Source organism: Haliotis cracherodii, unplaced genomic scaffold (assembly GCF_022045235.1).
Source record: "Haliotis cracherodii isolate W230 unplaced genomic scaffold, xgHalCrac1.p SCAF_3, whole genome shotgun sequence".
In the NCBI taxonomy this organism is placed as follows: Eukaryota; Metazoa; Mollusca; class Gastropoda; order Lepetellida; family Haliotidae; genus Haliotis; species Haliotis cracherodii.
Genome location: NW_027266286.1, coordinates 12,363,564 through 12,388,870, shown reverse-complemented (window position 1 = coordinate 12,388,870; position 25,307 = coordinate 12,363,564). Strand labels below are relative to the sequence as shown.

Here is a 25,307-nt window from a genome sequence, read left to right as displayed (position 1 = left end):
CAAGACACCATCAATTATTCATGATGAAATGTACAATTCTTTAAGATAGAACTTGTTTTCGACATGTTACAGAAAATGATGCATGTTAAACAGTATGATGGCAATACCAACTATTATTGGACATGTTGGAAGTCATGTGTTCAAGACCAGACACATTATGCTAAGACATATTGAAACATTTATGATCACCCAATGCCCCAAAATCAGATCTCCAGAAAGCTCCGTATCTGCGTAAATCAGCATCAGAAATGGTAGAATAAAATCCAACTGTATCAAATACGCAACAAACATTACAGATACGCTACAAAAATAAACCCGTGCTCGTGGTTTTCACCGAAGTGGTAAACATCTGAGACCTGTATCACTTCGGGCTTTCCTCCCACATTAAGCTGACACGCCGTGATATAACTTGAATAATGTAAAAAGGGCATTAAACCCAACACACTCACTCACCTCACTCACTGTTCTCTTGTGTGGAAGTTTTACATTATGTAATGCGCCTTATTTAAGGATTGAGTACATTTTTTATGACTGCATCAAAGCATTGGTCAGATGTAAGGTTTACATAATGCAAAATAAAGGACTTTTTCTGCACATCTCACACACAGGCTATGACCATGGTCCTGTGTATCGTGTAGTGGATGTTGATAAGCAGGTCAGTCGCTTCCAACATGTGGTATGAAAATTGCTACACATTGATTTTTTTGTTGTGAGATAAGTCTGGTTCTGTGAGGACTGTTTAATAGTCCAGATGGTTGTTTCTGAGAGACAATAGGCCAGCCCATCTGTCACTGGACGACCTCATTACTTGGCATCAGTACCTACCCGTGAAGATCCGGGGTAGAATTGGTCTTCAGCAACCCATGCTTGCCGTAAAAGGCCACTATGCTTGTCGCAAAAGGCGACTAACAGGATCGGGTGGTCAGGCTTGCTGACTTGGTTGATTCATGCCATCGATCCCTCCTATCGACAAATCAGATTCCACCTCTTTAATAGCACTTTGCTTAAAAAAAAATGGCGATGCCCAGTGTAGACGATTTGGTCGATAATCAAGATCTTTATTGTTGTAAAACAGGTCTTACTTAGCTAAGTGCATCAAATCACATGAGCACCTTGATTAAAAACATGAAAATACTTGGAAAATATCTGTTGACGCTAAGTTGTCGGTACACATGCTTTGCAAATCCTGCAATCAACTTAAATCTGCACGTCAGTTTACGAACAGGATGTCGATTTCATTACCCGATTTTGATTGGACTATGCATAGACTCGTTAGACCAGCAAATTTATCTGCATAATTCCAGTTTTGATTCACTAAGGGTGGAAACTGGACTTTTACAGTCTCTTGCCTGGCTTAGAAGTACTCACAAGCTGATACTGTTCATGTCATAATGGTTGGTTCTCAATTGTTCCCAAGGACACCTGTATATTATTGCTGATCTGTTGCAGGTGTCGAGGGCCGAGCTTCTGGCCAACTTTAATGCCACCGTTGTGTCCACCGAGTCCACTGTAACTGTGAGATGGGACATTGTGGATCCTGTCAATGACACACAGTATATGCTGAAACACCACCGGACAGGAGGCATCTTCATCACTGACCTGTACTTCCACTCCCCCTTCGACCGCTCCCACATCGAACACACAATAGTCAATCTGTACCCTGGCGTCAACTACACCATATACATCTTCCGCAACAGCAACAGCAGTGATGGCAGAATATTCATCAAGAGCGTCAACACGGGTAAGTTGTGGATAGTGGCACTAATTCTAAATCGCATTTACCTCGTCACGATATTTCTGAAATATTGCTGATGTAACGTTAATTTTTGCTCACAAACACTCAATAAGTCATATTTAATGTTAGTTTGTCAGTTTTCACAATATTTAGCATTTTCTGTGGTATTTGTTTTTCGAATCTAGATGACTTTGTATAACTTGCCAATTTAAACAAGAAAGAGGTCAGTGTGCGGTCTATTGAGCTAGGCACTCTTTTTTACTACCATTCCAAATACACACTTTACCATGGAAGCCTGTAGACAGAGAAATCACTTATCATCTTTAAATATATTACAGTTTTGCGTGAAAGTATATGTTATAGAGCATCGACCTCTAAGACCCAGGTTCGATTCCCGACATGGGTACAATGTGTGAAGCCCATTTCTGGTGTCCCCCGCCGTGATATTGCTGGAATATTGCAAAAAGCGGCGTAAAGCCATACTCACTCACTCACTCACCTCACCTCCCTTCACTTCAGTGAGTGACACTGTTACCCTCCCTGTATAGAGCACAGGCAATTTGTTTGAGTTGTTATGTCAGTTTCATTCTCTTAACACTTATAAATGTCTTTCAGGTTTGTCCCAATTTTGAAATTGATCCCAACTTTTTGTCAGCATGTTGTTTTTTCCGCCACTTAACCGAGCAGACTGAACACTGGATGATGTTGCCATCTTTTTCCATCTTCTAGTTCCTCTGCCTCCGGTGAGTGTAGCGTCGACGTCGGTCGGGACGACCTGGGTGGAACTGACATGGGACGAAGGGTACAACAGCACACAGGAATCCCACCAGATCGTGTATACTGACCAGCTGAACAGCGGGAAAAGCACCGTCCAGGGTACAGGCAGCACCACCTTCAACCTGACCGGGCTGCACCCGGGACATCGGTATGATGTCAGCATCAAGGCCGTGACGGGAGACAAGACCAGCAATGAATCGGAGTCTGTGACAATCACGACAGGTAGGTGATGCGATGAAGGGCCTGTCTGCTGTTTCTGTGTTATCCAGCAAAAGCTTGTTACCATGGGTGATACCATTCCGATTTGTACATTTTTGATTTATAAAATATTGGTTACGTTGCTGTAAATATCAGAGCTCCACATAACCTCTTGAGCAGTTGAGTTTTTACTCGAAGGTTTCCATTTTAATTTGGTTATTACATTTTTCATTGGGTGACCAATATTTTATATCACTCATCTATTCATCACTCTTTTTCCCCAAATGAGTGGACATTTTAAGATTTACAAAAAATGAAATAATATTTAAGATGTATATAACGGTTCTAAATATATAGGATTGAATTCTGTCAGTAAATATAGATATTTGATGTTTGTGTACACAAGCTGAAAAGTCTATTGTGGGTTATTACTCACAGTGTTGTTATACAGTAGGGGTTTTGAAATGTTTTGAGCATTTTTGTTCACAAGTAACTCAAAATTATTTGGGTTATGGTAATTTATTTTGCATATTTTAACACGAATATGCAGGTTATTTGGGTCTCAGCTCGATGTACGAACGACTGTTATCTAATGTATGCCTTGTCCACTACAGTGCCGTCTTCCCCGATCAACCTGGTGGTGAGAGCGGTCAACACCACCCATCTCACGGCCTCATGGGAGAATGCTCCCAACAGTTTGCAGGTAGGGAATGTTTTCTGCTGACCACTGGACTGAATCCTTCATTTTCCATCTCATGACTTCATCCCTAGTGTCTGGTCCATCATTTGATTGTCGGGTCCATCATTTTATTGTCTAGTCCATCACTTGATTGTCTGGTTCATCATTTGATTGTTTGGTCCATCACTTGATTGTCTAGTACATTATGTTATTGTCTGGTCCATCATTTGATTGTCTGGTGCATCATTTGATTGTTTAGTCTATCACTTGATTGTCTGGTCAGTCATTTGTTTATCTAGTCCATCACTTGATTGTCTGGTCAATCACTTGGTTGTCTGGTCCATCATTTGATTGTTTAGTCTATCACTTGATTGTCTGGTCAGTCATTTGTTTATCTAGTCCATCACTTGATTGTCTGGTCAATCATTTGTTTGTCTAGTCCATCACTTGATTGTCTGGTCAATCACTTGGTTGTCTGGTCCATCACTTGATTGTCTAGTCAGTCATTGTTTTGTCCGTCTCTGGAATGGTCCAACAATTGATTATTTACAGACCGTCGTCGTATGGCAGTAATACTGTTGTGTAGAACACATACTTTTTTATTCAAATTGTCTGTGGCGGGTTCTACCAGTTGAGTAGGATTTGCTTACCCTTTTTATGAAAACAAGGTGTCATCACTGACTTTCAATCCGATGGAATCTGTTTCGGCACATAAATGAGCCTGACATTGACGTTTTTATATATTTGCCCCAAATGAACTCTACTATATTATGATGTGCTGCCTGCTGAGATCCATGCTTTAAGAATGTTGATGATGCGTATAAGCAGTGATGAGCAAGGTGTTATTTTCAGGATGGTTATCGGTTATCATATATGGAGTCTGAGAAGATGGAGGAATTAAATGCAACATGTCCCGCTGCCCCACCATGTGTGTTTGCCCCTGGGTCACTTCCTGGTCATCTGTTCCGGGTGCTGGTGTTTGCCACGAGGGACAATCTGACCAGCACTGCCATCTCGGCAGAGAGGAACACAAGTGAGTTCAGACCGTGGGGGTAATATTGTCTACCATGGAAATGTTGGATATTTTTTCGAAAACAATATACAGTCAAGTCCCAGTAATCCCACTTGGTTGGTTGCATATGATTATGTCGGAGTAACGAGTGTGTTTGATAAACTATCTTCATCGAAATTCAGACAATTACATGATACATATGCATATAGTAAAATATTTAAAAAGGAAATGTTTATGTTGTTCTGTAAATGTTAGCGGAATACGAATTCAACCCAGCTCCAAAACGTAACACAGGGAATTCCAAACCACTGTTTCGCACTGTACGACTGATTCCAAATACTTTCGAAAGCATAGTCTGGGATGGAAGTCCCCAGTTTGAAACTAGTGCTGCAAAGCTCAAGAAAGCAGCTTTCTTAGTGGCTGATGTAAACTTCCTGTTAGTCATTTCATTGGTCGGTCAAAGTTCACAAAAGGTCATTCTGATGTGACCTGCAATGGGACATCTTCAGCGGTAGTGAGAACTTATATTTAATTTTAAGGAGTTTCAGGTAATCTAAATGTGATTATTCCTGTTTTTATTTTTATAAGCAAGTTTATCTCTTCATCCGTTGTAAGATGCAGCTACTAGCCAACTTGTCTAGCATCAAAACACGGGCCATGTTCTCATGGGCAGATGACCATGAAGTACGCTGATCACTTTTGGGATTATCAAGACTGATTAATTGAGTGATTTTGGTAATTTGTTGCAAATTAGGATGTTGGACACAGAGTGTGAGATCGTATCAGATCCAGCACAAGTTATCATGATACTTATCGGACTGCACAGTTGATGTATAATCCGAGCCCCACTAAATAGCACTGATTTTATTGGTTCCCATCATTAGTGTCGGATGAAGCTGATTGTCTTATGGATGTGTGTTGTATGAATGAGTTCAGATTAACGAGACTTGACTGTATGTAGGAAAAGGAAGGACATTGTGGTTTAATCAAAATGACAATGGCAACAGTTCAAGTGTATTTGTTTAACTGCCAGATAGCTATAGGAAATAATGACCTTTCTGAAAAGTAAACTTAGCTTCTGCACTTACCCTAATGATTGTTTAGTGATTTGTTTATCTTCCTTAAGAGTCATACTGTTTTCTGGTAAAAAAAGCATTTACTTCAAGAAGGAAACATCTGTGAGTTTTTATGGGGTAGGTTTGTAATGTTTCATTCCCATTCTGTTCTCAGAGCCCAACCCGGTGAGCCAGTTAGATGGCGTTGCAGGTGTCCGTCGGATCGAAGCCACATGGTCTGCTCCGTTACACTCAGAAGTGGAATATTTTGAGGTTTCTGTTGTCAACACTCAGACAACGGCTGAGCAAATATTCAACAAGACCTTGGAGTCTGGGTCGGATGGGATGTATACATTCAGCGAGGACACCTTGATGGGGGGGGTTTCTTACAACGTTCATGTCACCTCCATCACTAGGACTGAGAGGAGCGCTTCAAGGCTGAAGTTGTTCGTTACAAGTGAGTTGAAGCAAGCAAGGTTTTATGTTTTTGTTGGTGAAATTTAATTTCTCGATTTTGTAGCTGAAATCAGAATTTACAGATTGAAGTACAAAAGTCATAGCATATATATATATAAAACCAAAAAATCTCAAGCAAATTCTTTGTCCATCCAAATATCCTTGTACAGAGAGTGTACCATGTGTAAGTAGATGTAACACACCAAGATGTGGCACGTGTAACATCATAAGTGAAGGTACTACTTTCCTTTTTGCAAATGGCAAGGGTTTCAATGTGAAGGCCGACATGAACTGCCGCAGCAAAGATGTGGTGTATGTTATGAGATGTTCTGGATGCGGCTAAAACTACATCAGTGAAACCGGCATGGTATTAAAAGATAGAGTCACTGTACACAAACAGCAGATTAGAGACCCTGATGTTTGATGCTTTGGTGTCAGCAAACACATTGATGATTGCGGAAACGGGAAATTTACTATTTTTCCGTTTTATAAATTGTATACAAGTAGCAAGCAGCTGAGACTAGAAAAAGAACAAATCTTTATCCAATTGATAAAACCCAAATTGAACTCTAAAATGTATTAATAGATTTCTCATTTCAATCGTAAATGTTACACTTTACAAATACTGTATATTTTAATTCAAATGTCTCCCTACAATTGTTAAATTACTTGGTGTCGTCGCTGGAGTGTGTAAATACATCATGACGTCACAGTTGTAATTTATGACGCCATCATATATGTCATTGTCATGAGACAGCGAAAGTACTATTATGTCTGAAACTGATATAAAGAAGATGATGGACTAATGTGGACTTTATTATTTTATTATATATTACATGTACACCGAGTGAACATTTAGCTCGTGTGTGTGTGTGTGTGTGTGTGTGTGTGTGTGTGTGTGTGTGTGTGTGTGTGTGTGTGTGTGTGTGTGTGTGTGTGTGTGTGTGTATATTACTTTGTCAAAGCTCTAGATACATTTTTGAGCAATTGAGTTTTTACTCGAAGGTTTCTTATTTAATTGGGTTATTACATTTTTCTTTGGGTGACCAATATTTTTTCACTTATCTATTCATCACTTTATTGGGTTTTTCCCACAATGAGGGAACATTTTAAGATTTACAAAAAATTGAAATAATATTTAAGATGTATATAATGGTTCTAAATATATATATATATATATATAGAAATTAGCTCCTTTGTACACGTGCTGAAAAAGCTTCATTAGGTACTTACGTGTGCTGTTTTCATACATTTGAGTTTTTCATTTAATACATGTGTTTCTGTATGCAAGTTATTTGGAAGTAATTTGGTTTTGAATATTTTTGGGGGGGGTATTTAACACAAATATGCTGCTTATCTGTAACTCTGCCTCGTTTGACTTTTGCAGTTCCGGAGAGCCCGACTGCCCTGAAGGGGACTGCCGAGAACACCACGGCTCTCACCATCTCCTGGACATTGCCCCAACACTCCCACTTTGAGAACATCCTGATCACCTTGACCAAACCCACACTGGAAATGGTCACTATCACCCTCGACAAGGAGGAGACAAGGAAGACTATCGTCAATCTCCTCCCCGGGTCTGTCTATGAAGTATCTGTGCTTGTCACCACCAAGGCCGTGAGAAGCAATGCCATCACAAGGATGTTCAGGACCAGTAAGTGCATCAGCAGTTGCAGGAAATATCAGTCTCATTTATACACATCTTTCACTCTGATACGATACCGGGGGTACGGGTGGCCCAGTCGTCTAAGGCGCCGCGATTAGCTGTGCAGAGTTGCGTCCCTTGGGCATGCCAGGAACCTATGATTGTGGGCTTGAATCCCGGTTTGCCCTGATTATGTTTCTAGGTTTGTCAGCACCATACCCGTGCTCGTGGGTTTCACCGAAGTGGTAAACGTCTGAAACCTGCATCATTTCGGTCTTTCACATTAAGCTGACACGCTGCGATATAACTGGAATACTGTTAAAAGTGGCGTTAAACCCAACTCACTCACTCACTCACTGATACGATACCTCGCTGCATGGAGATCTGAAGATGCTTTCATAGGAGGGGAAATGGGGTTAACGTCGCGTTAAAGACTTGCATGCATGTGTGGCTGCTTGTACTGGTCCGGACTAATGACGATTTTATAGTGCTCGCTACCTTGCTACAGTTTAATATCAATACCCCACTCAGACACCATATACCGACTCCTAGCCAACCTGTCCTTGTTTTAGCACCTGAATGCCGAACACCAGGCAGGGTAACAACAAGAACCATCTTTTTAACATCTTTTGGTATGACGCGGCCGGGGATCAAACCCTGGCCTTCTGCTCTTCCATGTCGTGTCAGGTGATATTTCTAATCAGCCAATCAGTGTCTTGGTTCTTGATAAAAGTGAGCGAAACATTCAGACAACCATGTCTGATTTCCGTACCTCGAACAAATGTGATGGTGACATCTGACTGGATCAAGAACTGAAGCATCCTTCGTTTGGATTGGGCAGTCAAAGTTCTCCCCAGTTCACCTGCCACGACCGTCCTCACATCCTGATGCAGATGGGAAGCAGTGTAGAAGATCTGTCTTGCCACAAATGATTGTTGTGTGAAGAATCCATGTCTTTGTTTGGGGGGATGGTGTTTACTGTCAACAGTAGAACCTCATGTCTAATACTACTGATGCTAATGACACTTATGACAATATGACTAAAACTATGCTTTCATCTGCAGAACCTGACCCCCCAGCGTATGCATCTCTTGTTGTCACGGAGACAAGCGCCACCGTCACCCTGGCTAAGACTGGAGACAGCAACCCTGATTACTTCATTGTCCACGTTGTAGACATGCCTGAACAGAGGTCAGTATCTCAATGTATCTGGTTACCAAAACATGGTTATCTAGGTTCTGTATTGTTCAAATAGAAACTGTGCAGAGTTGCATCCCTTTGGCATACCAGGATACTATGAACATGGCTTTAAATTCCCCTAATTTCAATTATTAGTTTATCACCTTACCCTGCTCATAGCTCAACTGGTAAACGTAAACACTTGCACCACTTTGGGCTGTACACATAGAGCTTTCACACCAGGATATTTAGGAAATGCTGTTTAAACCGTCGGTTGATCCAACTCACTGTTCTTCCACACCTTGTGACTGCTGTCAAAAGAAATGATTAATATGGAGAAATGTTTGGTGTATTTCAGGAATATATCGGTAGAGAACCCTGTTGCTGTGCTGGAGAGTCTGTCACCAGGGGAGGAATATGTAGTTAACTCCTACGCCGTCACTGGTAATCAGGATAGCCGAACTGTGTCACGGAACTTCAATACAAGTGAGTGGTCCCGTGTGTGCTAAGTACAGTAAACTATGGTTATAACAAACTCAAAGGGATACCTTATTTTGGTTCGTTTAAAGTAGTTCATTATAAGCATATATTCAGCATATAGAAAACAAATTGCCCTGACTAAAACACAAGTTTGTTATATCGGCCAGTTCATTATAACTGTGTTCGTTATAACCGTAGTTTACTGTAATCATAAATGTAATTACTGCCAAACGAGTGTGTGAGTGAGTGAGTGAGTTTGGTTTTACACCGCTTTTAAGAATATTCCAGCAATATCATGATGGGGGGATGTCAGATATTGGCTTTTCACGTTGTAACCATGTCGGGAATCGAACCCAGATTTTCGGCGTTTTGAGCAAACGCTTTAGCCATTAGGCTATCCGACTGCCCCCACTGCCAAAAGAAACACGAATGCAAAACATGTTGGTTATTATGAAGACTTGCTCATATTCAGCATGTCTGATATTAGATTGGTTCAATGCACAAATGAACATACCGCTATGTTGTGTGAACCCATGCTTGTGAACGCATCACATGTGACGTCATAGTTCCATGACTTGAGATGCACCATTTGTCTCGTGCAGGATTAGCGTGTAAAGTTTAGAAATTACTTGCAGCATATCGTGATAAGAATGAAGACACACTGTGCTAAGACTTGACTGGTTGTCAGTTTTGTCATTAATTGGTACACATTGGAAACATCTCTTCTTAAAGTACATACTTTTCTATATGCTTCTGTGGTTCGCGTTTCTTTTGGCGGTGAGTATATCTCTCATATTTGAATACAAGTTTGGTTCCCTGTATACACTAACTACTGATAACAATCTCTGCCAGGACTCCAGAGCCCACTTGCACAAAGCGATCTTAGCGTTACGACTATTGTAAGCCTATGTTAAAATTTGGGAGTTACGATCATCTTAGCGCTAAGATCGCTTTGTGCAAGTTGCCCCAGGTTAGAAAACATCTTCAGTAGCCTATGCTGGCGAGGTTCGGTGATATGGTTGGCTGCATATCATTGTTCTCGGACTGCATAGTTCGTTCACAATATCAATCACTGGATTGTCGGGTCCTGTCTTGATTATTTAAGTCCGCCGTCATATAGCTGGAATATTGCTGAGTGTGGCATTAAACAAGAATCAAACTGATTACAAGAGAACAAATTCATTGCTCGTTGGAAAGAATGCAGCTGAGATGATACTCATGATCCCCAGAACCACGCCCCCCCACTGCGGTGAATGTGACGGCCTTCAACTCCACTGCTATCGACGTCACATGGTTGCCCCCGGATATAGGAAGACACGACAACTTCACAGTAATCCTTGTCCAGTCTGATGGCGCTAGCCAGGTGATGACCTCTCAGACCACCAACTTCTACTACGCCTTCCCCATCCTTGAGGCGGGACAGACATACAACGTAACCGTGGTGACCAACCTGGGGATGGAGCAAAGCTCACCAGTACAGCAACAAGTTACAACAAGTAAGAATAGCCTCCTGTCGTCGTCAGTAAGATGTCATGAGTGTCGTGTGAGAACCTGTGCGATGATGAATCGTTTGCTTCCTAACATTGTGTGACGCTACTAATACATTATAATTGTGCATTATTGATTCTTTGAAATATTTCAAAACATTTTAGAATATACAAAATTTGTGTAAAAAAAGACTTCAATAATATTCAGATTTTATATGATCAAATTGTTAATATATAAACTTATTTCATCACATCATTTGTTGTACTGATTTCAAAATTTGGCGAAAAACTGTCATTCATCGTCCTTCAAAAGAGTTAAGTTTAGGTGATGTGTGCTGAAATGTCTTTTGTGAGCTTTTGTTTCTATGTGAATTACTAAATGATTATTTGTGATAACTGTGTTGTCAACCCGATGACTTATTTCATTTCAGCACCCTTTCCCATAACCCACTACTGGGTGTCCTTGAGGGGCACAACAAAGGTCATAATAAACTGGGACGCTCCCACGGGGACGTCATACGATTATTTCGTGTATAATTTCCCCCTTGGTAACACTGCCATGGGAGAACTACCCAGTGATCAGTTTGACCTGATGCTAGATAACCTTGACCCAGGGAAGGATTACTCCATCACATTGTACGCAGTCAGTAGAGGAATCAAAGACAGTTTAATGAGCACTGGAGCTACAATAAACTTTTCAACCTGTAGGTTTATTTTGGTTTGAATCTGTCTAACAGAATCCTATTGGATGGTTTCTCACTTACTTTCAAATTTGGCTGGTTGGTTTTGGTCGTGGAATTTCTCTTAGATTTGAATTTGATTGGTTCCTGACAAAACTCAAATGAGTGGTTCCTTTCTGAATTTGGATTGAAATGATTGATTTGAACATGTCTCTTTTGTTCTAACTTTGGCAATTGGATGGCATTTTTTGCCTATAAACGAAATGAGGGTATTTGGGAATTCCACTGCACTATGAAATGCATCTTTTTTTCTGTAGATGCAAAATGTAGAAATAGATCTCTATCTGCCTGTGATTTGATTTGACCTTTCATCTTAGGATGTCTTCCCCACCCTTGCATGTGTTCACATCTATTCTTCTCTATATCTGTTTCACCTGACAAGGCGTGTTTCAGAATCCTTGAATGATTTATTAACAAACGTCATACATTGATAATGAATTGTTTGAATAGGCATAACTTACAAGTTGACGAATGACAAAGTAGACACAATTTATGGATAACAACTTCTTTAATACTGTAAAGACGACGTTTCGGTATAGATCCTTACACCGATGTTAAGCAAGACATTGCTTGACAACGGTATAAGGTCTACACCGAAATGTCCCCTTTACAGTATTAAAGAAGATGTTATCCATAATTTGTGTCTACTTACATTGATAATGTGTTGGAAGTGAAGACCTTCCTCTATTTCACTGTACTGTCAGTACAGTCATTATCAGATCTCAATGTCCACTATGATCTGGCCAACACATGCGAGTAATATGCGGATGTTATATACCGAAAAAACAATCATCAAGAAATTCTGAAATAAGCCTTGGTGAAATTGAATGATAATATTTTGTATGAACCCTGTTTTTTGACTATATATGACTTGTTTTGCTTCTAGATGCTGTTGGATGCTCACTTTAGCAAAATATATTACAGAATGATTATTACTTTTTTCCATCATTTAAAGAACTTCATGAAGGGATGAGAATTGCTACTGAAAATACTAGTCTAACCCGTGAAGATTCCGGGTTTGTCTTCAGCAACCCATGCTTGTCGTAAGAGGCGGGAAATGGTATTTGGTGGTCAAGCTTGCTGACTGAGTTGATAGATGTCATCGTATCCCAATTATGTAGATTGATGATGTCAATAACTGGATTGTCTGGACCAGATTATTTACAAACAGCCGTCATAACCCTGGAATATGCTGAATGCGGCTTTAAACAATAAACAAACATACTAGTCATATTTTTTCTTCAAGCTTGGTTTGCATCAAATGAACACTTTGTTTGACAAACATTGCTATGTGCTTGTTATTTAGTTAGGAACTGGAATCCACTTATTTTTGCAGACATAGAACTTATGCATGGCTTCAAATCTTATTTTGAATCCCATACTATTTTCTGATGTGTACAGAGCATCTATGTGTGACTTCCTCTTTGAACTGTAGCTCTTGTTTACAGAGTGTTTATCTATCACTATTTATGAGTGAAAAGTAATGTATAACTTGTAAAATTATTTGGTGGAAGAATATTCAAAATGGTGGCAGGGAACGAAAATATATTTATTTTCTTTTTGCACTATGTTTTATACCCTAAAGAAGCAGACATTTTTGACGAATTACATGTCAGTGTAAGATTTTTGTAAAGCAGAGAAAACAATATCTTTGATAATTTGTGAACTTGTCAGCTGAAACTAATCAATGAGACATGTCCTTTACAAGGTGTGTACATGAGACAAACCATCCTCTTCTTCATCCTCGTAGATTCAGATTAAGTCTGTATTGAAGTTGTGCCTGACCTCCGTTCCTCCGTTTGACAGACCCCACCTCCGTTGCCACGCTGCAGAAGATTGAGGCCAACACAACGGCTATCCATGTCAACTGGACGTCGCCAATGGGCCAACACTTCGATTTCTTCCATCTGGTGATAGATCCACAGGATGGTCCCATGCCCAACATCACCCGGGGGATGTAAGTCGGGGTCAACTGAGGCTGGTGGACTGGACAGGGGACAGCCAGTGTTAACTGGGAGAATGTTTCTGATTAAGGGCTGTGTTCAGCAATCCAGGCTTGCCGTAAAAAGCGACTATGCTTGCTATTCCAATCCCACAGAGATTCGGGTTAGGATAGGTCTTCAGCAAACCATGCTTGCTGTAATAGGCGGCTCTGCTTGCTATTCGTCCAATGAGGATCCGGGTTAGGATAGGTCTTCAGCAACCCATGCTTGCCGTAAAAGGCGACTATGCTTGCTATTCAAGTCCCTTGGAGATCAGGGTTAATATAGGTCTTCAGCAACACATGCTTGCCGTAAAAGGCGACTAACGGGATAGGGAGGTCAAACTCACTGACTTGGTTGATGCATCTCATCGTATCCCAATTGCATGGATCAATCCTCATGATGTCACTCAGTTGAGTGTCTAGTCCAGACTTGATTATTTATAGACCACTGTCATATTGCTGGAATATTGCTGAGTGCTGCGTTTAACAACAAAAAAACAAGCTAACTGGAAAGGCTGTGATATTTTGTCCTGTACACACACTTGGGTCCCACATTGGGCAGTGGGTTATAAATAAGGCAATGGAAGGTTGACTGATATCAAGGCAAACTCAACATCTAAGTTTGCAAAGCTTTGGACCCTGGAGGTTTCCAGAACAGAAATCTAGCTGATTGTGTGTCCCTGTACCCTGTGGACATGGATAGTAGTTGTGCAGTCATCACTGTTATCTAGGTCCAGGTTAATTTACTCGGGGATTATGGGTAAGAAAGGATCCTCAGGGACCTATGCTGGTCGCAAGAGGTGACTTGGTCAATCTCATTAAAATCAGGACTTTGGTCTCACTTCTGCAAAACAAGGATCTGAGGACATCCCATTACCATGATTACAGGTCATTTCAGAACAACTTTTCGCAAACTTTGACTGACCAATGAAATGACTAATATGAAGTCGACAAAAGCCTGCCAGAAAGCAGCCTTCTTGAGCTATATGGCTCTAATTTCAAACTGGCAACTTCTCTTCTTGATTCAAAATTTATCGAACATTCTGGAATGTCTAATAGATGGCCTAGATTGTATGGCAGCACTTCCCATGGGCAATGCAAAGCCGCTTCGTTCAAATGGATTTAGGATTGAGTTGTGAAGCCCGGAACTATCGTCCAGAATTCCCTGTGTTAATTTTCTTTAGGTTGCATGATTAATAAACACAATCCGACTGTCGCTTTCCTGATCTGGTAAGTGACTCTCTGATGGTCGGATGAAAGGTTGTTCTGACTTGACCCATAGTGGGTTGTCCTCAGAACTTTGTTTAGCGGTAACGAGAACAAAGATCAGATTTTAATGGGATTGTGACTTGGTTGATTGCTTGTCATCGTTACCCTGACTATGTTTATCATTGCTTATAATGTCAGTCATTGGATTGTCTGCTCTCTGCGTATTATTTACAGGGTGTCATATTGCTGTAATATTGCTGAGTGTGGCTTTAAACAACAAACAAACAAGACAAACAAATAAACAGATGAAAATTATCCATACATATAAAGTCAGAAGGAATGTGTGCATAGTCGGAAAGAAATATGATCATTTGTCACTTTATGTAACCATAGAGTTTTGCCATTACATAATATAATCATGTGACTAACCATGGGTCCGGGTAGTCCTGTGGGCACACAGGTCATACTCAGTACCCACCTGACTCGAGTACCCGAGTTACCCGTCCCAGCCCAGCTTCCACGTTAAAGCCAAAATATATCATCTGTATGCAGCAAATAATTTAAATGATTCACTCGAGAATCCATGGCTTTGGTCCTCACGCGGACAGATAGGGGTAGGAAAAACTATGCTTCAAGAAGTGACATCCCTTTAAATTTAAGTGTTAACCTAGCTGAAAGGTATTTCTTATTGTTCATTTGAATTACTATCGTGTGTTGTATTTGCTAGTGGAGACACAACATTCTGGTTTGTGGGTCTGAGCCCTGGACAGATGTACAACATCACCATCAACACTGTCAAACAAAGGGCAGGCAGCCACGTGTCGGGAATGGTCACATACATCTTGGCAGTCACAGGTAGGTCTTTGAAAGGCATTTAGAAGTGATACATGTAAGGAAGAGAATATAGGGATGCCAACTTCTTTATGATGAAGGCGGTTGGGTAGCCTATTGGTTAAAGCGTTCGCTCGTCACGCTGAAGACCCGGGTTCGATTCCTGACATGGGTACAATGTGTGAAGCCCATTTCTGGTGTCCCCCGCCGTGATATTGCTGGAATATTGCAAAAAGGGGCGTAAAACCATCCTAACTCACTCACTCACTCTTTATGATGAGGAACTCAACGTTTCGGCGTATATGCTTACTCCTTCATCAGGTGAGTGAAGGAGTGAGCATATACTCCGAAACGTGTTCCTCGTTAGAATGAAGTTAACATCCCTATATTCTCTTCCTTTGTCACAGGTAGGTGGTCTTCACTTACTATGTCTCTGACATTAGATGTTTGTTAAGAAATATATATAACCCCGTAAACATCCTGGTCTCTAGCAACCCATGCTTGTCATATGAGGTGACTAACGGGATCAGGCTGTCAGACTCGGTGACTTGGTTGATGCATGTCGTCATATCCAAATCGTGTAGATCGATGCTCATGATGTCAATGACTGGATTGTCTGATGCAGACTTGACTATTTACAGACCGCCGTCATATAGCTGGAATATTGCTGAGTGTGGCGTTAAACAACAAAGAGACAAACAAACAAATGGAAAGAGAAAATATCTTTACAGAAAATCTGACATCTTCAGGTCACAAGTTTTCCTTCGTAAACTCAATTATTTACAAGTCACTCTCAAATAGCTGGAATATTGTGGTTCGCGACGTAAAACAACAAACACACTAGTGATGTATATCAGCTACTAGCTGTTTTTGACTGATGACAAATATGTTGTTTTTATAATTGTCTAATTTCATCTTCTTTCAGAACCTGAACCTGTAGCCAATCTTGCTGTGACCCCTGTTGATGAAGAGTCTCTCAGTGTGAAATGGGATTTAAGTGTTCCTTCTCAACAAAATTTCTTCACCGTAAGTTTGCTTATTTGGGAATTAGTTTAAAATATATTCAGGTTTTGCAATTACATGAACTGCTATGTATGTGTAGGGGAAAATTTGTATTGCTTTTCTTTGACTTCAGAAATTTTTTTTCCGTATTTTCAACCTGTTTGTGACACATCAAATGAGTCCACAGATCAAGACAAAAAAGTTCAGAAATTTGGAATATGATTTGATTTTCCCTTCATTTTTGTCTTCATAATGTAAAGACCAAGGTTGAATAGAGGAAGGGAAGTAACTCTTTCACTTGTCATAAGAAACCCGCATTTTCTGTCATTTTACATTGTCTCAATTTTAACTGAATCACAAAACTTTTAAGATGGCATTTATTGAAACTATTGAATTTTTGTTTCAATTATCAATCCTTTGGTTATTTAAAAACGAATAAACCAAGTATGTGATAACTAATAAGGCCTGAATGATATTTATTTTGACACAACCGTCGTATGCGAAGTTCATGGGAAACGTTTGTTTCAGGTTGAATATGGCGCAGGTGACCAGACGCGGTCGGCAGAAGTTAACTACATCACTGGACAGACATCATACGAGCTCAGCCTGTCCCAGCTGTTGAGTGGGTACACCTACAATGTGACGGTGAAGGCTGTGCGGACGGTACCCCAGCTTGACGTGGCCTACAGTGCAATACGGTCACAGACGGCAACCACAGGTAGGTAAAGTGCATGTTTATCATGCGCCAAATCCACACCTGAGGCATGCTCAGAACGCTACATTATTACCCTGTGAACTAGATTTCATTCTCAGCTCCCTGGGGAGTATTCCACCTGAGCTGGTTGTTAGGTGTTAGAAGACTAGCAGTCACATTACTATTGAATTCTTGGTGCAGAGTTGATTGCAACAACAATAGCGTGTGACACCGTCTTAATTGGAAATACTTGCTAGTTTGTAGATTCATTGACAATTTGACCCATGAAGATCCGGGGTAGTATAGGTCGTCAGCAACCCATGCTTGCCTTTACAGGGGTAGAAACTAACATATTTAGTCCACAGTCCTCATAATGATAACATATAGCTAAACCCTTAAAAATGGCAAATTTCTACTCGTCCTTTGGATACCTTAACTATTGGCCAGTTTGGCAAGAACTACAGGACTAGTGCCAATTTCTAACGCTGCTTTAAAAGGTGACTATTGTTGTTGGATGAGGCGACTAACGGGATCAGGTGGTCAGGTTTGCTGACTTGTTTGATGCATGTCATCATATCCCAATTGCATGGATCGATGTTCAGAATGTCAATCGCTGGATTGTCTGGTCCAGAATTGATTATTTACAGACCGCTGTCAAATAGTTGGAAAATTGCTGAGTGCAGCCTTAAGCAACAAGACATTGACAATTTATAGATTCATGACTTGTCCATTCCTTTATTCCAGCTCCTAAACCAGTGACGTCCCTACAGGCAGTGGTAAACGGGACAACCATCACCCTACAGTGGGAAGCTCAGACTGGCAGCAAACAGGACGTGTTCCGAGTTGACTTTAGACCTGTGTTCCGCAACTCTGCCACTGCCTTCATTGAACAGAACACTACAGAACCTCGTCTGGTTCTGCCTGGACTGTTTCCGGGGGAAATGTACCAGATCCGAGTGTATGCCATCAGTGGTAATATGATCAGCGAAATGACCACTAAAACAGCTGTTATAGGTCAGTAGACTTGAGGAACATACTGATATGTCTTCTAGTAGGTGATATGGGGTTGTTATGGTAACTGGAAACAGAGCAAAAATTGTAGACTGCAGTCTGTTATGTAGACTATTATCCTTTATGTCCTTGTGATAACTGTTGCCTGCATCACACCATCAATGAGGGGCGATGGGGTAGCCTAGTGGTTGAAGCGTTCACTCGTCACGCCAAAGACCCGGGTTCGATTCCCTACATGGGTACAATGCGTGAAGCCCATTTCTGGTGTCCCCTGCTGTGATCATAATGAATGTATGTTACTATTTGTGTCTTTCTTCATGTGAGTAAATACTTTTTTGATGACAAAAAGGGAAAAAAATGCAAAAACAAGCCAAATTGAATTTCTACACAGAGGTATGGGAATTGAATTGCCACATAGGTAAGAGGCCACCCTAACTGGAGATGTTGCTGGAATATTGCAAAAAGGGCGTAAAACCATAATCACTCCCCCACTCCTATAAATAAAACATTAAAGTCGATGAAGTGGGAGTTTTGAATAATTATACAATAAGGATCTCAAAAGACAAGAAGTTTATAGAGTAAGACATAGCTGACAGTAAGAGGTGTGTTTTTGTCCACTTCAGCTCCCCTGGCCCCAACTGACCTGTCAATCATGTTGGAGCTGACCACCACCTCCAGCGTGACCCTGGGCTGGACGTACCAGCAGGAGGAGACCTTTGTCCAGACCTGGTCAGTCAGTGCCTACAACGACACCTTCTCCCTCCCGGCCGTCAATGTTACCCCTGGTGCCAACTCCCTGGTCCAGTACACGGTGGATAGTCTGAAAGCTGGCGCCAAGTACCAGTTTCATGTCATGGCCGTTGTTGAAGGGAAGGGCTCTGCCACAAAGTCTGTCAACACCACTGTCAGTAAGTAGCATGACACACTGGAGGATTGTTACTGTTCAATGCACTGGTTGATTCACACAGTCAGTTTTGTCTACAACTTGCTCCATTTAACTTGTTCCTTTCAGAGCCGAAGTCCATTTCTGATGTTCCCCGCCGTGGTATTGCTGGAATATTGCTAAAAGCGGCGTAAAACCAAACTCACTCACTCACTCCTTTCACGGGGGCACGGGTGGCCCAGTCATTTAAGGCGCCGCAATTCCCTGTGCAGAGTTGCGTCCCTTGGACACGCCAGAAACCTATGATCGTGGGTTCGAATCCTGGTTCGCCCCGATTATGTTTCTAGGTTTGTCAGCACCACACCCGTGCTCGTGGGTTTCACCGAAATGGTAAACGTCTGAGACCTGCATCACTTCAGGCTTTCCTCCCACATTAAGCTGACACGCCGCGATATAACTGGAATACTGTTAAAAGCGGTGTTAAACCCAACTCACTCACTCACTCACTCCTTTCACAGCCGACACTTAATAAAAATTTGTTTGACGTGAATCCCAGGTAATCCCGAGCATAGGTGCGGAGTAACGTAGAAATGTAGAAGCTCTCAACACCGGACATGCACTGCATGGAGTTAGCCATGTCAATAACTCTGTACATTTGGGTGTGGGATGTCAGGTCTGAATACATGCTCTACATGAACTGCCTTGTCTGCCTGCTACAGAGCCCCTGCTGAACATCGCGTGGAGTGAGTCCGCCCAGCAGACCACCAACTCCTCCGTGGTCTTTACCTACAGTCTCCCCAGCAGCGATGACATCTTCACTGGCATCCGCTTCTCCGTCAACTCCACTTTGCCTGACATCTTCCGCCCCAAGAGCAACATCAGCGTGGTCACGTTCTCCACCCTGGTGGCTGGGACACTGTACAATGTGCGGGCGGTCAGTGAAATCAGCGGGATGACCAGTGACCCAAAGTTCCTTCCCATCAGGACCAGTAAGTGACCAGCCTTGCTTGAGACACACAAATATGTTTCATGAGAAAATATTTTACTGACAGTTGAAGATAGAAATTGTTTTACCACAGCAATAAACACAGTGACAGATGCGACACTAGTTCGGAACTAGTAATCATCTAGAGGGTCTTGATTAATCGTCACAATCTACATATTTATGTGCTCCTCTAGTCTTCAGACTAGATAGACATAACCAATGGTGCCTACCCATATAAACATTTAGGACCAGGTATTTTTGGACACTGGTTCCGGACTAGTAATCATCTAGAGGGTCTTGTTTAATCATCACAATCTATGTATTTTATGTACTCCCCTAGTCTTCAGACTAGATAACGGAGCTCCAGACTAGATGGACATAACCAGTGGAGCCTACCCATATAAACGTTCAGGACCAGGTATTTTTGGCTTCCTCAAACATTAATGTGAAAAGCTCACTGGTGTTGATGCAACACTGATCACTGATAGATTCAGGATTTGTTTATTTTAGGGTACTGGATTCTTTAATTCTGTTTTAGGACCAAACCCAGTGCCTGTCACCCACTCCTCAATGTCCAATGAGATCAAGATCCAGTTCGGGGAGCTGAATGGCAACGCTGATGCGTTTGTTGTTATGTGCGATAACGGGGGAGTGACATGCTGGAACCACAACTACAGCTCCCAGGTACATGAGGTGACGGTCAGCAACCTGCAGCCCTACACCAACTACAACATCACCGTGCGCACCGTCGCTGGAGACAAGAGCGAGAGTCAGACATTGTTAATACGGACCAAAGAGGCTGGTAAGTTACTTGCTTCATCCTCCGTTTATACTGCAATAAATAAGTTGCAGATTATGTACGTTAATACCTCCATAGATGAAAAGAAATCAGATCTTCAGTTTTTAAATACCTTCACACCTTATTTTTCTTCCATGTTGATGATAAGTTCATGGAGACAATCAACGGTTTTGTCTTTGTCTTTATCTTTGTGTACAAAATATGACATTGTGATTCTCTGATTTGTAAAATGCTTAAGGTGACCTTGGTTCGTGGAAGTTTTAATCAAAATATATTTAGGTTTGAATGTTTCTATTCAGTCGTGTTGCTTCATATCGTTTGACTGGTCACATGTTTAGTATTGTGGGTGTCAAGTCTGCAATACCCTATGATTTGCGTAAGATTTATGTGGTTGGAGGATAAATGTGTGTCATCAACTACTGTTTTTTCTGAACCTGGCTTTGATTTTTTCCAGCCTGTGTTGATATACTGTAAATCTTGAAATAAATGCGAGCCTGAATTAAATGCCAAAAATGTGTGTGGTCTTTGCTCGCATTTTTAAACATCTCATTTATATCAACAATGAGACATTTTGGATAGCAAAAATACCAACTTAGACATACGCTGATGTATTCCACACCACTGTTTATTGAGCAGCCCTTGTTTAAAAAAGTATATAAACAATGTCATTCAACCACTAATTACGTCCTGTGAATTGTCACTGCTGGGGTCAAGACAAGAGTTCTAGTCACTGATCACACCTGCAAGTCCAGACAGATGCCACCCTTTGTTCTTTGCGACTGCGTCAAAGGCCGACACGAGTCAGCGTGCATGTATTGTTTTAGCGAAAATTACTCAGCGCTAATAAGCGGTGCTATTTGGTGTGTGATTGGATTAATGTAAGATTGGATTAAGGTGAGGATTCTAAACCTAACTGAGGACATCTTTAGATAGAAATCCACTGATGCTTGAGAGGAGGGGGTGTCGCATTTTGGTCTAGGGTCCAGTGGTCGCATTCTTTTGGGGACGCATTAATTTCACGATTTACAGTAGCTGGAATATAGCTGACGCCATCTATGAGCAGCACTACTCACTGACAGCTGTGTAGCAGCAATGGTATCGGTTCTGGATCCACTTGCACAAAGTGATCTTAGTGCTAAGACTATTGTAAGCCTATGTTAAAGTTTGGGAGTTACGGTCATCATAGCGCTAAGATCGCTTTGTGCAAGTGGGTGCAAGATAGATTGGAAGCTGACAGCAATCCAAAGGAACTGCAAGGAAACTTTGTACAAATGATGCTCCATAAAGGTTGATGATGTTTCATGTATTCCTCTTTTCCAGCTCCATCCAAAGTGCGTAACGTGAATGCTGTAAGGACGACGAGTCTGACGTCTGTGCTGGTCACATGGAACGAGCCTCAGTACACGAATGGGGAGGTCCAACGTTACGTCATCTCCTATTCCGGTTATGATCAATCAATCAATGGGGTGGGTACATCTCTTGTCTGCATCACTTGGGGCTTTCCTCCCACATCAAGCTGACACGCTGTGATGTAACTGGAATACTGTTCAAATCGGCCTTAAACTCAACTCAACTCACTCACTCAGTGTAGTCATGTTCAGTGATGTTTTCTTGTGAAGTGATGATGATGATCGTGTCTTTGTTGCAGCCTAAAGACAATGGAAGCACGGAAGCTGACAGAAGCAGACGGAGGCTGGAGTTGACTGGCCTCAGAGCCGGCTTCTTCTATACTGTTTCTGTGAGTTTTGCTGAAAAAAAATAAATATTCCTCGATGAATGGATCTTTTCCTCTCAGAACGCAACAAACTAATTCAAACTTGAGAGCAACCATTATGTCTTGTTTGAGACAAGGAATGATAACTGTGGACAGTTCACAGAACAACTACAAACACCACCAAGTTCTTTAACAATACCACAAATTCTTGTTTGCCATGATGAAACTTGTGGCTTACGTGGTATTTGAGAAATATATTTTTTTTAGGTAGACCAATTGCATGTTGCCTTTGAGAGGGACTTACCTTGTGTGATGGGTGTGCAGGTTATGATGAATCAGATGTTTATGTTGTGGATCAGTAACCACATGTAAATCATTATGTGTTTGTTGCTGCATTTTATTATTCATTTTTATTCAGACAAAATCAAAAGGAAGTATGCACTTCTATGATGTTCGTGGCTATGTATTTCCACAAGCTGATAAAGTCGTGTCTTATTCAGGTGCGGGCATTTACTGTGGCGCTTGGGACTCCGGGACAAGCAACAGTCCAACTGGGCACAGCAGGTAAGAGGACAACAACAACAACAACATCAACAACAACATTATTGTTCTTATTACATAATCGATCGATGTTCAATGATGTAAATCACTGGATTGTCTGGTCCAGACTCGATTATTTACAGACCGCCGTCATATAGCTGGAATATTGCTGAGTGCAGTGTAAAACAACAAACCAAACCAAAACATAAAAAAATATCCATATATATCTTAAATTGAACATATAAACTTTCGTTATGGTAGAGAAATGCCTGATACAAACGTTGTCATGCAGTGTTTAAATAGACCTGATATATGTCTTATTAATTGACATCATGCATGCCATGTATTCCAACATTTTTCACATTTAACCAAAAATTCAAGACAAACTTTGATTAAATTGACAATGCTTCTATTTCCAATTCATCCATAAGCCACTATGGACTGTTCACAAACAGAGAACAGACAGAGAATGGTGATGTGAAATAAGATGCATGTCGTCTCTCTCGATACCTATGCTCCATAATACTCCTCATGACCAGCTGGTAACCATTCTCCCCACAGCACCAGCTCTGAAGGCTGATTTCACGCAGGACACTGCTAAGCCACGACAAGCGTCCACGGAACCTGGAAATGTTGGCGAAACATTCGTGAAGGTGACCTTCCCCAACTCCTTCTCGGACGCCAACGGACGGATCATCCAATACACAGTGATCGTGTCGACCGACGTGAGCATTAACGAGCTGACGTCGCCCCAGTTGCCCAGCTGGAAGGAGGCCCAGCAGAAGGCCTCCATCAAGGCCTACCAGACCATCGGCAACTGCTCCGACTTCTTCCAGGTAGACTCCACGTGCGGTGTCCCTGGGAGGAGGAGGCGGGCTGCGGAGACGGTGACGTACAAGGTGTTCACGGTCGGCTCCCAGACCAGCTGTGGCAACACAGACTACTGTAACGGCCCTCTGAAGCCAGAGACGACCTACTACTTCAAGCTCCGGGCGTACACCATCGGTGGATACAAGGACACAGCATACTCACAGAGAATAACAACAGGTGGGTGGTATGAGGCATCCTGTGGCTTGTTGATTATTGAATTCTCATTAGTAGGGGTGGTCGGGTAGCCTAGTGGTTAAGTAGAAGCTTTCACTCGTCATGCCGAAGACCCAGGTGTGATTCCCGACATGGGAACAACATGTGAAGCCCATTTCTGGTATTCCCCGCCGTGATATTGCTGGAATATTGCTAAAGGCGGCGTAAAATCAAACTTTCTCACATTGTTGTAAGGCGACTAATGGGATCGGGTGGTCAAGCTTGGTTGAATGTCATCGTATCCCAATTACGTAGATCTATGCTTATGATGTCAATCACTGGATTGTGTGGTCCTGACTCTATTATTTGCAGACTCCCATCATATAGCTGAAGTGCATCAAACAAAAAGCCTGTTATAGCCCACTCTTATTCTTCGATGGGACTGCCATGTCAGCTTTATGTGTGAATGATTAATTGTTAATTTTATTTTCCCCCGGTTGAAAAATGGAGGGATATAGCAATCAGCATGTTTGTCCGTCCATCCGTCCATCCGTCAGTCAGCTGTCCGTTTTCCGTTTCCAGAGCAGAACTCAAAACTTTCTATATAGATCAGTCTCATGGTGAACTGGTGTCTTTGATGATTTAAGATTTTGAAGACTTCTGAACAGCATTTTTGTTTTCTTCACTGAACTGAAAGGTTTCCAATGGCAATGAACCAAAAGTGGGGTTTTAGTAGCCAAACGCCATTTCCGAATTGCACGTGACCGGGGGATATGTCATCCTCTGATGACTCTTGTTTAACCAGGGAACGTAATGATGCTAGTTATAATAGGCAGCAAGCACCCACATCATTTGGGACTAACATGCAGTCGGCATATTTGAAAGATACAGCTTCTGTCTGTCTCATTGTGGATTTTCCTCTCTGAAACTTACTCTCTCACTCTCCTAACAGCTGCCACACCCAGCAATGCCGGGGGTATTATTGGAGGTGTCATCGCAGCCATCCTCATCATCGCCATCATTGCTGCCGTACTCATCTTCCTTCGCCGACGAATTCCTAAACGGGCACATAAGTACAATGGTGACCGCATACAGTTCGAGCAGTCCAGTATGCACAAGTTTAGGTGAGTTGCCTCCCTTGTCTCCTGTCTTGCCCCAACTGAATGACCACAACTGTCGTCTTGTTTAG

At 41.7% G+C, this 25,307-nt stretch overlaps 1 protein-coding gene across 4 annotated transcripts in view; it reads left to right on the top strand.

Moving 5' to 3' along the window:
* Positions 1-25,307, top strand: part of LOC139475958 (tyrosine-protein phosphatase 10D-like) — a 66,076-nt gene that overhangs the window by 24,553 nt on the left and 16,216 nt on the right. For 3 of the 4 annotated variants that reach the window (XM_071259175.1, XM_071259176.1, XM_071259174.1), the window contains exons 2-24: positions 1,450-1,741; positions 2,465-2,734; positions 3,325-3,413; positions 4,242-4,422; positions 5,632-5,913; positions 7,300-7,566; positions 8,622-8,748; positions 9,095-9,222; positions 10,446-10,712; positions 11,135-11,407; positions 13,250-13,400; positions 15,364-15,491; positions 16,393-16,493; positions 16,998-17,187; positions 17,908-18,177; positions 18,798-19,082; positions 19,777-20,046; positions 20,581-20,844; positions 22,162-22,307; positions 22,490-22,579; positions 23,056-23,119; positions 23,657-24,142; positions 25,071-25,242. In XM_071259175.1, the coding sequence (XP_071115276.1) occupies positions 1,450-1,741; positions 2,465-2,734; positions 3,325-3,413; positions 4,242-4,422; positions 5,632-5,913; positions 7,300-7,566; positions 8,622-8,748; positions 9,095-9,222; positions 10,446-10,712; positions 11,135-11,407; positions 13,250-13,400; positions 15,364-15,491; positions 16,393-16,493; positions 16,998-17,187; positions 17,908-18,177; positions 18,798-19,082; positions 19,777-20,046; positions 20,581-20,844; positions 22,162-22,307; positions 22,490-22,579; positions 23,056-23,119; positions 23,657-24,142; positions 25,071-25,242 (4,793 nt within the window). The remainder of the gene's footprint in view (positions 1-1,449; positions 1,742-2,464; positions 2,735-3,324; positions 3,414-4,241; positions 4,423-5,631; positions 5,914-7,299; positions 7,567-8,621; positions 8,749-9,094; positions 9,223-10,445; positions 10,713-11,134; positions 11,408-13,249; positions 13,401-15,363; positions 15,492-16,392; positions 16,494-16,997; positions 17,188-17,907; positions 18,178-18,797; positions 19,083-19,776; positions 20,047-20,580; positions 20,845-22,161; positions 22,308-22,489; positions 22,580-23,055; positions 23,120-23,656; positions 24,143-25,070; positions 25,243-25,307) is intronic. The other variant, XM_071259177.1, reaches the window with a different exon arrangement.